General features: G+C 55.3%; 1 protein-coding gene across 3 annotated transcripts in view; it reads right to left on the bottom strand.

Moving 5' to 3' along the window:
- The window catches only part of RALY (RALY heterogeneous nuclear ribonucleoprotein), a 152,350-nt gene that overhangs the window by 15,245 nt on the left and 123,986 nt on the right, over positions 1–13,119 (bottom strand). For all 3 annotated transcript variants that reach the window (XM_030963149.1, XM_030963150.1, XM_030963151.1), the window contains 2 exons: positions 11,729–11,993; positions 2,648–2,720 (listed from right to left, as the gene is read on the bottom strand). In XM_030963149.1, the coding sequence (XP_030819009.1) occupies positions 2,648–2,720; positions 11,729–11,984 (329 nt within the window). In that variant the 5' untranslated portion in view covers positions 11,985–11,993. The remainder of the gene's footprint in view (positions 1–2,647; positions 2,721–11,728; positions 11,994–13,119) is intronic.

The following is a 13,119-nucleotide window of genomic DNA, read 5'->3' as shown; positions in this document are numbered from 1 at the left end:
GCTCTGGGAAGTGGCAGAGGGAGGGAGAGAGAGAGAGAGCCCCAGAGATCTGAGTGGAGAAGAGCAGTGATGGCAGCAAAGCTCTGTAGGAAGTGAAGGTGCCTTGTGTGGAGACACCTGAGAAAACTGATGGTGGCACAAGCCTGGGTGGAGGTGGATGGGAGCCTGCATCCCCAAGGATTTCTGTTTAACACCTGGACACCCACCTAGGCTGGTGGATAGGTAAAAATGTCACAATTGTTGCTTTCTGTATGTTCAAAACGGAATTTTCCTTGCCTTGCCTTCCCCTCAACCCTCCCATGCAGACTTGCAGTGAGGCAAAGCAAAAGCCAGCCTTTGGAAAAATCCTCTGCTGTGTTTAACACAGCACTTCTATAAATTACAGTGCTGTGATTTTTTGAAGTCTAACATTTAGAAAAATTGATGGTGGTTTGGGAAGCGGTAAGCACAGCTCGCTGCAAACCTGGGATCCCTGTTTTCCAGGAGATATCCTAAGTTCTGCCAGTCCAGATGGCAAAATTTTAATCTGACAGCCAGTCTGGGATGAAATATTGCTGGGAACAGGAGCAGTGCAGCTCTCTGGCCCATATTTTAGCATATCCATATTTGTGGGAGGGAGCAAACATCTCTCTCAGCATCTGAAGTCTGAAATATTGGTCATTGCAGAGGAAGGGATTAGTGCTCCAGGCAGGGCTGAGCAGTAAATGAAAAGCTCGTTAGTGCAAGATGTATGGAAGGAGCTGATGTGTGTGATGGCCCCAGCCCCACGTGAGCAGCCCACGTGCAGCTGAACTGCAGGATTTGTGTCAGCTCTGCTCCCACCTCCCTCCCCTCAGGTGGAATCCCTTGGTTGTTGAAGATTGCAACTCAAGATGTATTCCATTACAATCTGCATGGCAGATTATCTTTTGTCAAGTGAGCAGTTTGCCTTATCTCTCTCTTTGAGTGACCACAATCACTCCTCCCTGGGGAGGGGACATCTGCTGATAACAGCCATTGAATGTCCCTGCATGGCTGATAAGAACTACAGCATCCCATTGGGAGATGTGAGCCCAGAGGGAGGAGCCAGGCATTCCTACCTGGATATAATCTGGAGATTCTGGAACACCAGCACGGCTTCTCCACTGGATTTCCCAGAGGAACAGCAGCTGCCTCTGCCACTGGATCTTCAGAGGCAGAGACTGCACCTTTCTCCAGGATCCCTGCTCCAGCAGAACCACCCCTGACACTGCAGGAGGGCTGAGCCACAATTCCAATGGGACTGCTGCCAGCACCCTGACCCACAGGGTGTCAGGTTGGGTTCTGACTCTGGCAGTGTTGTTCTACTGTACTGCATTGTTTATTTTATCTTTTTTTTTCTTTCTTCCCTATTAAAGAACTGTAATTTCCTGCTCCCATATTTTTGCCTGAGAGCCCCTTAATTTAAAATTTATGGCAATTCAGAGGGGTGGGGAGGGTTTACATTCTCCATTTCAGGGGAGGCTCCTGCCTTCCTTAGCAGGCACCTGGCTTTCCAAACCACAACACACATCCTGTGAGGGCCCAAAGGGTGGGAGGAGAAATGTGCCTGAAAGCTGCACAGGGGGAGCTTGGCTGAGAGGCTCCTGGAAGGAACCTGGGGATGCTTCTGGGGCTCTGGGGGTTTGGCTCTGCCAGAGCTGCATTTTCTAACCAGGATTTGCCATTCCACACCACACCAGTGCAGGGCCACATGGCTGAGTCTGAATCACAAGGTTCTCTTCATCCTTCACACTTTTTTCTTCTTTTTCTGGAAAAATCTCCAGTTCTGTCATGATTTCCCTTTTTGCTACACCCACCTAGAGCCCCAATACTGATTTTAGTCTTTTCCTCCCAACCTCACACCTTCCAACTCCTTACTCAGCCCCTCAGTCTCCTCACCATGAGACTGGCATCAAAATCATGACAATTTATACATAAAACACATTTGGGGACCGTGTTTATTTGGTTTTGGGTTCCTGAACCTGCAGGATAGGTTCAGGATAGACCTTTTCAAGTTTCCCCTCTCTAACCAGAAGCAAGAACTTAATGAGTTTCTCCTGCATTCCCCTGACTCCAGAGTCGGGAGCTTAAATGAAAATCTTCACCTCTTGTGGAAATGATAAATTCTCTCGAGCTGAGGGCTCATTGGCATCTGTAACACACCCCATGTTCACAGACCTCTCCATGTCCCACCTGCCCCCTCCCTGGGCTGTGCTCCTCACAACAGGCTCCCCTGGGACCTTCCCCAGCCATCTCCTTGGTTCACCTCCATCTGGCACCCCAAGGGCTTCCCACTTTCTTCACTTCTCCTCTTTCCCTAAACGATCCCTGTTCCCTGTTTTTCCCCCACACCCAGCACCTCTGTGCCCACTCCTGCTCCCTGGCTGCAGGGGCTGCTCCTCTTGCTCCCCCTCCTCTGCCCACCCTTCTCCAACACCTGCACAGGTGGGGCCATGCCCAGGAGATCTCCCACACCACCACAGGCACTGGCCAGCCCCGAGGGGCACTGCCGAGGGAGGGAGCCCTAGGAGCAGCTCTGGGTGTGCAGCAGTGCCCAGGCTGCTGGGGGCAGGCAGCAGGGAGCTCAGGGGGGTGCTGGAAGGCAAACACCAGCCCACAGACCTCACCCACTGTGGTGAACACCTACCTGTACAAGGCAGAGGCTGCTCTCTTCAGCCCTTTGGGTCTGTTGGGTTTGGGCTCCCCGGCCATGTTGATGTCTGCAAGGAAGGGACACGCAGCTGTGACAAGGCACTGTTGTAGTGTGTTTTTATTTTGCAGGTTATTGTTTGATTTGTTGTTTGGTAGTTATTTGGGCTTTTTTCCCCTTGCTTTTGGAGTGACACAGACTTGTCTTTGTTATTCAATTGAGCCAGGTGTCGGTTTATCTCTTTGCTACTTAGCTACTTTTCTGCCAAGTTTCAAACCCTTTCCTCCCAACATCCAGTTGTTAACCCCTCCTGTCCCAGTTTTCTTCCCTTGTATCCCTTGCTCTTGTGCGTCCCACCCTCAGTTCTCCTGATCAGTTGAACACTGTATCCTCCCTTGAGACCTGCCCCCCTTTATAAGCTGTTGTTTGCCCCCAGCTCATTGCCTGGGACCCCGAGACTCGGGGAGTGTAACATCAAATAAAGTAACCCAGTGGCACCCAGGCCCGTGCTGCTGCTGTGGCCTTTTTGTTCTGTGATGTGCCTCGCTGGGATTCTGCAGAGCCCCGAAAGGGACACTGTCACCACCCCACTGTCACCATCCAGCCGGGACGTGTGACAAGGCCCGTCCCTGCCCACCTCCACCTGCAGCCCCAGGGAGCTGGGCTGGATGCACACAGCCCTGCCACACAGAAACGAGCTCCCCCCACCCACTGCCACCTGCCTCTGGCACAGCTGGGGCTCCACAGGAAGGTGAATAAACCCTGCACTTGGCAAACCTCCTCCTTTTCCTTCCCAGAGCCACTCACCATGCCCTGAGCAGTCAGCACCCTGCACATGGTCCTGTCCACACACACAGACCCAGGACAGCTTTCCTGGGAGAATTCAGTGTGATAGGGCAAAATCCAGACCTGCTGCAGGGTGCTGACTGCTGAGCATCCAGCCCTGGATCCCCTGGGAATAAGCAGGATCGCTGGGCACTGCCAGCTGGGCAAACTCTGCATGGTGCCCCTGCCTGAGCTGCTCTTGGGGCAGCATCTTCTGCCAGGGGAGGGGAGAATGAGCTCCTCTAATGCTCTGAGGGAATGTCACTTGTGGCCATGGTGCCAAACGTGCTTCCGATGGGAGAATAAAGTGACACAGCCAATTCCATGGAGCTGCTGAGAGCCTGGCAATCCAACACTGGGTGTGGAGCCAGAATTCAGAGAGGGGAGCAGTGGCAAATGCCCCACTGCCTTCCCAATCAGCCCTAAACCCTGCTGGTTCTTCAGGTCCTGTGTGCATGAAGAGGTGTCAGACCTCTGGGCATGTCAGATCTGAGCTGAGCAAGACAGGATTTGCTCATGTGGACCAGCACTGCCAAGCCCACCCTGAAACCACGGCCCACAGACATGGCAGGAATAAAGAGAAAGGAGAATTTATGTAAAAAAACCCCTCATATTTCAAAAATCCAAGTAGTGGAAGGTGAGACATGGCAGGAATAAAGAAAGATGAGAATTTATGAAAAACCCTCATATTTCAAAAATCCAAGTAGGGGAAGGTGAGGGAGTCAAAAAGCAGCTGCTGAGCCCATGGGGTTGGTAAGAAGCCCCTTCATCAGCTGTTGTGAGGCCAGTGATCCCCAGGAGCTCAGAGGAGCCACCCCTGTGTTTCTGGAAAGGCTGGCTGGGTTCAGGAGACTCTTCCTCACAGCTGGGTCACCCACTGAACATGCTGGTCCTCAGGGGTGTGCCCTGACCTGCCCTGAGGGACCTGGTCCTCCACAGAGAACCAGGGGCTGAGAGTGTCCCACCCATGGGCACATCCTGCAGCTCCATGAGAACAGTGCCCCACGGGAGCTTCGGGATGGACCAGAGAGGTGGTGGGAGAAAAAGGTCCCAGCATGGTTTGGGTTGGAAGAAATGTTCCCTGAAAGCCCATCCCATCCCACCCCTGCCATGGGCACCTTCCACTGTCCCAGGCTGCTCCCAGCCCTGTCCAGCCTGGCCTTGGGCACTGCCAGGGATCCAGGGGCAGCCCCAGCTGCTCTGGGCACCCTGTGCCAGGGCCTCAGCATCACCACAGGGAGGAATTCCTTCAAAGCCTTCCTTTCTGCTACCTGCACCTTAGGGGGCAGCCAACCAACTTTGAGCACATCAGGCCATTCAAAACTTCTGTTTTTTTTTCATGGTTTATGAAGGGATTTGATGAGGAAATGTGGACAGCTGGGTCCACACCCCATCAAAATCCAGAGCCTACAAAGTGAGCCAAAGGAACATCCTGCTGACTTAGGTATAACCTGGAAAATCCTCTGCAGGAGCACAGGGAGGCTGCAGCAGTGCTGGATGAGCTGAGCAGGAGGAGCACAGGCTGCACACACAGGACATGGCTCTGGAGGGCATGGACACTGCCCAGGGCCTTGCTGTGCAACTCCTTGGTGCCTTTCAGGGTCTGTCAAGAAACCTTATTCCTGCTGAAGCTGGAGCTTGGCCTCTCTCTGAGCGTGAACAGCAAATGTGGTGTGGTTGGCTCAGCCATGGCCCCGAGCACTGCTCTGGGGCACATTGCCATCAGAGCCTGTGTCTGCCTTGCTGCCCTGCTCCCTGCACCCTGCCCTGCCCAGCTGAGGAGAGCCTGATGGAGACAGGGCTGCACGTGGGCACAGGGCAGGTGCAGGGCCAGCTGCTGCCAGCAGGAACATGTCACACACAGCCTGCTGAGCCACCAAGGCTGCTGGCACTGCCAGGGAACAACGGGATCAATCCTGCCCTGCTGCAGCTCCCTGGCTGTGAAGCCTTTCTGCTGCCAGGGTGCAGCTCACAGCTCCAGTCACTGCTCCCATGGACTGGAGAGCCCTGACAGCACCAGGCTGGGAACACTCCCCAAGGGAGAGGCACTGGAAGCCCAGGAGAGGAGAAGGACAACAATCAGCTCCATGTCCTGGGTTGTAAGATGTGGTTCAGGGATGTGTATTGTATTTCCCATCTGTCAGAGCTGGGGCAGTTCTCTGCTGTTCATGGACAGTTTTCTTTCTCTCTGCCACAGCCAATCCTCCCTGCAGGAGATCTCTGCTGTCCATGGCCACTGAGTGTCCCTGCAGGGCTGATCCAATTCCAGCATCCCATGGGGAGATGCTGCGCCCAGGGGAGGAGCCAAGCATTCCTACCTGGATCCAATCTGAGCCTGGAGCAGCACAGCAGCCTTTGCCCACTGCATTGCCAGAGGAGCAGCTTTCTGCTGCCCTGCATTGCCAGAGGGAGCCCAGGCCCATCTGCAGCAGCCCTGGAGCTGCAGAGGAAAACTCCCCCTTGTGCAGGATCCCTGCTGCAGCAGCAGCACAGCTGGCACTGCAGGAGGGCTGAGCCCCCATGGGATGGGGCTGTGCCACCCCCTGACACACAGGGGGCAGGGACTGCTCTCACTCTGGCACGGTTGGTTTGTACTATTGCATTTGTATTTTACTACTGTTTTTTCCATAATAAAGAACTGGTATTCCTATTCCCATATCTTTGTCTGACAGCCCCTTAATTTCAAAATTATAATAATCAGAGGGAGGGGGTTTGCATTTTCCATTTCAGGGGAGGCTCCTGCCCTCCTTAGCAGACACCTGTCTGTTCAAACCAAGACACTTCATTTGCTGTCCCCACTGCTACAGAGAGCCCTGTGGAGCCCTTGCTGGCCCCTGACAACAGCAGGGAATTCATACTCTCAGCTGTGGTGGTGATGGGCAGTCAGATCCCACAGGATTCCCTTGAGAGCAGAAAAGGAGAGACAAAGAGCTCAGCAGGAACATCAGCCTGGACAGATTTTGCATCTCATTCCCATTCTGGCTCCCTCCTCTGCATCACTGACTCCATCTGCCCACCCAAGGCAGCCCTGATCCCTCCTGCTCATACCCAGGCACCTGTTCCCACACTCAGGGGGAGCTTGTGCTTTTCCAGGCCACATGGCAGGGGCAGGGATGGTGGGATCCAGCTTCCAGTGCCTCCCTCGGGCAGCTGCCCCCTGCAGTGACTGCAGAAGGCGCCCCAGAGGCTGCCAGGACCTGCAGGGACAGTCCCCTCAGCAGGGTGGCTGCAATGTCCCCTGGCAGCCCCAGCCTGTCCTCCCTCTGCACATTCCTACACAGCCATCCCTGATCTATTGAGAGAAAAGCCTCCAACCGGGATTGTCTCACCAGAGCTCTTCTCTGCTGGGTTCTCCTGCCAGGGGAGCACCCCAGAGCTCACTCCTGCAAGGGGAACATCCCAGAGCTCACTGCTGCCAGGGGAACATCCCAGAGCTCACTGCTGCAAGGGAACATCCCAGAGCTCACTGCTGCCAGGGGAACATCCCAGAGCTCACTCCTGTAAGGGAACATCCCAGAGCTCACTGCTGTAAGGGAACATCCCAGAGCTCACTGCTGCCAGGGGAACATCCCAGAGCTCACGGCTGCAGGAACATCCCAGAGCTCACTCCTGTAAGGGGAACATCCCAGAGCTCACTGCTGCCAGGGAACATCCCAGAGCTCACTCCTGCAAGGGAACATCCCAGAGCTCACTGCTGCAAGGGAACATCCCAGAGCTCACTGCTAGGAACATCCCAGAGCTCACTGCTGCCAGGGAACTTCCCAGAGCTCACTGCTGTAAGGGGAACATCCCAGAGCTCACTGCTGCAGGAGCATCCCAGAGCTCACTGCTGCCAGGGGAACATCCCAGAGCTCACTCCTGTAAGGGAACATCCCAGAGCTCACTCCTGCAGGAACATCCCAGAGCTCACTGCTGCCAGGGGAGCACCCCAGAGCTCACTGCTGTAAGGGAACATCCCAGAGCTCACTGCTGCAGGAACATCCCAGAGCTCACTGCTGCCAGGGGAGCACCCCAGAGCTCACTGCTGTAAGGGAACATCCCAGAGCTCACTGCTGCAGGAACATCCCAGAGCTCACTGCTGCAGGAACATCCCAGAGCTCACTGCTGTAAGGGAACATCCCAGAGCTCACTGCTGCAAGGGAACATCCCAGAGCTCACTGCTGCAGGAACATCCCAGAGCTCACTGCTGCCAGGGAACATCCCAGAGCTCACTCCTGTAAGGGGAACATCCCAGAACTCACTGCTGCCAGGGAACATCCCAGAGCTCACTGCTGCAGGAACATCCCAGAGCTCACTGCTGCAGGAACATCCCACGCTGAGGAACATCCAGAGTCCTGCTGTAGGGAACATCCCAGAGCTCACTGCTGCAGGAACATCCCAGAGCTCACTGCTGCCAGGGAACATCCCAGAGCTCACTCCTGCAAGGGAACATCCCAGAACTCACTGCTGCCAGGGAACATCCCAGAGCTCACTGCTGCAGGAACATCCCAGAGCTCACTGCTGCAGGAACATCCCAGAGCTCACTCCTGCAGGAACATCCCAGAGCTCACTGCTGCCAGGGAACGTCCCAGAGTTCACTCCTGCCAGGGGAACATCCCAGAGCTCACTGCTGCCAGGAACAGCCTGAGGAGCTCTCCTGTGCTCACCTGGCCCACGAGGGGCAGGCAGATCAAAGGCAGCTGAGTTTGCACCTTGTCCAGGACATGAACAGGACACTCAGCTATCACCCAGTCCTTCTGCCTCCTTCTGGAATTCCAGGCCTTTGGGACCAGCAGAGATCAGAGGTTTTCTGAGAGGAGGTTTTCCCCACAGCAAACCTTTCATCTCCCTATTCAGCTAAGTGAGCAGGTGCTCTCTGTCTCTCGGCCACATCTCCTCTGTCTGGAGCACCACAAGGAGCTCCTGGGCTCCCCCAGGCCCTCTCCATCCTATCTCAGCCTGCACATGTGGGCAACATCTGGGCTGGAAGCACTCCTGGCAGGCTGAGCTCTGCCAGGTCTGCAGCTCCACTCGCTGGAGCTCGAGAGAAGTGAGCAGAAGTTTCTGGTATCTGGATAAACCTCAGAGAAGCAGCACGGCCTCAGCACAACTTCCCATGTCAGGCTGTGCCAGCAGCAGGGTGGGAACGGGCTGCAAATTGCTTTGCTGGGTGCCCATTGCTGCAGCAGGCTTGGAAATCACCACTTTTCATTAAAAATCACCATTTCTCATTAAAAAATCACCATTTTTCATTAAAAATCCTCTCCCCAGTTCCAATTCTCAGCTTGGAGCTGGTCACACGTCAGAGCAATCTGAAAAAGCAAAGATGCAGCTGGGGGGATTTGCTTGTCAGTTCTCATGCCACAGCAGTGCAGACTGGGGGAAGTTCTCTCATTTAACATCTGCTGGCTGAAGTCAGGCTGAGCTGGTCTGGGGGTCAGCTCTCCTGACAGGCTGAGGGTGAGGCTGCTCCTGGAAGGGAATCACTCAATCACAGAATGAGCTGGGTTGGGTTGGAAGGGACCTTAAAGCTCATCCCATTCCACTCCCTGCCATGGGCACCTTCCACTGTCCCAGGCTGCTCCCAGCCCTGTCCAGCCTGGCCTTGGGCACTGCCAGGGATCCAGGGGCAGCCCCAGCTGCTCTGGGCACCCTGTGCCAGGGCCTGCCCACCCTCACAGGGAACAATTCCTCTCCAGTATCCCATCTAACCCTGCCCTGGCAGTGGGAAGCAATTCCCCTTGTCCTATCCATGTCTTTGATACCAGGCAATGTCTTTCCCCACCCTTGTTCTTCCCCAGCAGTTCCAGGACGAGGCCATGGAATGATCCAGAACTCTGCTTTTGCTGTTTGGCTCCTACAATCACAGCCCAGAGCTGAGGTTTTGGGCCACAATGTCACATGTGCCTTTGATCCCATCTCACACAGGAGCTGGGAGCCTTCAGCCCCTGCCTGGGGGGAACTGTTGCAAAGCTGTTCTCCAGCTCTGTGCCTGGCCATGGGTCCTGCTGACCCTGCCTTGTCACTCTGGCCCTGCTGGGTCATCACTGGGTCAGCCCTGACCCTCTCTGCAGATCCAGCATCCCAGTCTGACCAGGCACTGGCCAGCCCTTCACTATCCCCTATGGGACTGATGCTGCTTGGGTTTTTGCCTTTTTTGTTCTTTGATATGTTCTCTGTATTCCTTGCACATGAGTTTGTAACTCTGTCATCTATTGTATTCATGGCTCATTTTCCCAGTAATTTTCCATGGCCTTTCCCTAGACAGAAAACCAAACCAAATTCCAGAGCTCCAAGCCCTGGGGGGTACAAGACCCCAGTGCTGTCTTGGTTCTTCCTGAGAACCAAGGCTGAGAACAACTCTTGGAGATCCATTCCATGGACAGAGCACAGCCAGTGCCAAGGGGGGACTCCAGAGAAGGGGCTGGACTGGGGGGGAATTGCCTCACCACCTGTGCTGCTAATTGGTGCTTTTTGTCAATTACGCTAATTTCCTAAACCTATAAAAATGTACTCACCCCTGTGGGGGTGGGCTTTTGTGGACATCTTTCCATAACTGCCCCTGAAATCCTTCAAATAAAAATCCACTTTTATAGTCACAGAATTCACAGAATGACCAGGTTGGAAGAGATCTTCAAGATCATCGAGTCCAACCCAGCCCCAATACCCTCAACTCACCCCTGGCACCCAGTGCCACATCCAGGCTTTGTTAAACACACCCAGGGATGGGGACTCCACCACCTCCCCGGGCAGAACATTCCAGAACTTTATCCCTCTGTCCATGAAAAACTTTTTCCCAATCTCCACCCTGTATTTCCCTTGGTGCAGCTGGAGGCTGTGTGCTCTGGTTGTGTCAGTGCTGCTGGAGAAAGAGCCCAGCCCCAGCTGAGCACAGGCACCTTTCAGGAGCTGCAGAGAGTGATGGGGGCAGGGGCAGAATGCCCTCCCTGCTCCTGCTGGCCACACCATTCCTGGTCCAGGCCAGGAGCCATTGGCCTTCTTGGCCACCAGGGCACTCTGCTGGCTCATGTTCAGTCAGCACCCCCAGGTCCCTTTCTGCCTGGGCACTGTGCAGCCACTCTGTCCCCAGCCTAGGGAATTCCAGGGATTATTGTGGCCAAAATGCAGGATTGGGCACTTGGACTTATTAAACTTCATCCTGTTAGACTCTGCCCATCCATCCAACTGTTCCAAGTCTCTTTGCAGAGCCCTCCTACCTTCCAGCAGATGGACACACAATCCCAGCTTAAGTGTCATCCACAAACTTACAAACAAGATTCAATCCTCTCGTCCTGTCAGCTGCTGCTTGGAGAAAGAGACCAACCCGAAAAATACTGCCTCCTTCCTAAAATTATCTCGAGTTTCGTTCCAAAAATGGGGAAAAAGGCCACAGCACAGCCCACCCAGTGGGCTGCTAGGGGGAAAGGCTACAGGACAGCCCACCCAGCAGGCTGCTGAGGACAAAGGGCACAGCACAGCCCTCCCAGCTGCCCACTGGGGAAAAAGGCCACAGCACAGCCTGGGAACTACTGGAGAAAAGGCCACAGCACAGCCCACCCAGTGGGCTGGTATGGACAAAGGCCATAGGACAGCCCTCCCAGGGGACTACTGGGGGAAAAGGGCACAGCAGTCACAGCACAAGGCACCCAGGGGGTTAATGGGGAAAAGGCCACAGCACAGCCCTCCCAGGGGGCTACTGGTAGAAAAAGGACATAGCCCAGCCCCCGGGGCTGCTAAACCCTAGGAGCCGGGGGCTACTATGGAAAATGGCCACAGGACAGACACAGCAGAGCCCACCTAGCATGCTGCTGGGGGGAAAGGGCACAGCACAGCTCACCCAGTGTGCTACTGGGGAAAAGGCCATAGGACAGCCCTCCAAGGGGCTGCCAGGGGGAAAGGCCACAGCACAGCCACAGGACGACCCACCCAGCAGGCTACTGGGGGCAAAAGGCCGCAGGACAGCCATAGCACAGCCCACCCAGGGGGTTAATGGGGAAAAAGGGCACAGCACAGCACTCCCAGGGGGCTACTGGGACAAAGGCCACGGGACAGCCCTCCCAGAAGGCTGGTGGGGACAAAGGCCACAGGACAGCCCACTCGCTGGGCTACAGGGGAAAAAGGCCACAGCACAGCCCAGCCCTCCCAGCGGGCTACAAAGGAAAGGCCACAACCCAGCCGTCCCTGGGGCTGTTGGGGATCAAGGGCACAGCCCAGCCCAGCCTCCCCAGGCCTGCAGGCCACAGCGGGCCGGGATCCTCTCTCCCCCTGACTCACCCAGGCTCTGGCCGGCCAGCACGCGGCCGTTCTCGCCCAGCACGGCGGCGCGCGCGTGCCGCTCGTTGGAGTACTGCACGAAGGCGTAGCCCTTGTGCACGGAGCAGCCGACCACGCGGCCGTACTTGGAGAAGATGGTCTCCACATCCGACTTCTTCACCACCGCCGTGTTCAGGTTGCCGATGAACACCCGCGAGTTGATGGACTTGGGGTCATTCTTGTTGGTGATGTTGCTGGTCTGCACCTTCAAGGACATCTTGGATGCCTGCAAGGAGAGGTGGGGAGGAAGAAGGGCGTGAGGAGGAATTCACAGAGAAAAGGGTGGGGAGCAAAGCTCTCAGAAGCTGCTCCTCAGTTTCAGCTGGTCAGATCCCATCTCCGGGAGCCCCTGGGGGTTGGGAGACCACTGGCACAGTCAATCCTAAATTCAATCTATTTTCAATTCAATCTGAATTCTTGATTCTGGAAATCGATCAGGCTGGCACCTGGTTAGTTCTGTGCAGGGCCAGGAGCTGAACTTTAATGATGCTTGTGGGTCTCTTCCAACTCAGGGTGTTCTGTGATTCTGAAGTTGCTTTTAGAGGAGAAACCAAGATTTAAATCCATTTCACATCTAAGTGAAAGCTTTAATGCTGTCATACCAAAGCTTTTACCTGTCTATGCTAAACCACAATTCAAAGAACTCTTTGTGAAGCAGTCTGCATCCAGCACCTTGATTCATGCCCACTTTTCCAGGCTTTCCCCTGCCAACACTGCCCAGCCCTCACCATGCACAGGGATGGGCTTGTCCCTGTGAGGCCACACTCACACCTGGAGGGGACTTGGGATTTCTGGATATAAATGAAGAGATGTAAGCAGTGATCAGCCCACGTGCTCCTGTGGCACCTGTGCTGCACTGCCTGCATGCCAAGATTTGGGCTGGACTTTGTGCAAACAGGAGGTGTCACTGTTAGCCTGGAAATCACCATCACACCAGCTGGGAGCCACTCCAAGCCCTTCCCGTGGCTGCCAGGCAGGACAGGATCCTCCTTGGGCAGCACTGGGGACAGGTTTGCCCTCTGAGCAGGAGGGACAGGGCTGAAACCCAAGGCGGTATGGCCTTGCTCCAACTCCAGCAGAACCCCCAGCTGTGCAGAGATCAGCTTGGTTCCCACCTTGCAGAGCCACAGGGATGTTTGGGATCCTGCTGTGCTGCACACACAGGCTGTGGGGCTATGCAAGGTGTTCTGTGCTGCACATGGAGGTGCTGCTCTTCCCCAGCCCCTTGCAGCAGCAAGCACAGGTGTCCCCATCCCAAGGGTGACACCACCAGGGTGTCCACAGCTTCTGGAGGTCCCCAAGGCTCGCACAGGGGTTGTGCTGCTACCACAGGGCCTGGTGTCCCCTGCCTG

Source organism: Camarhynchus parvulus, chromosome 20, assembly GCF_901933205.1.
Source record: "Camarhynchus parvulus chromosome 20, STF_HiC, whole genome shotgun sequence".
Classification (NCBI taxonomy): Eukaryota; Metazoa; Chordata; class Aves; order Passeriformes; family Thraupidae; genus Camarhynchus; species Camarhynchus parvulus.
This window is presented reverse-complemented; position numbering and strand designations above follow the sequence as displayed.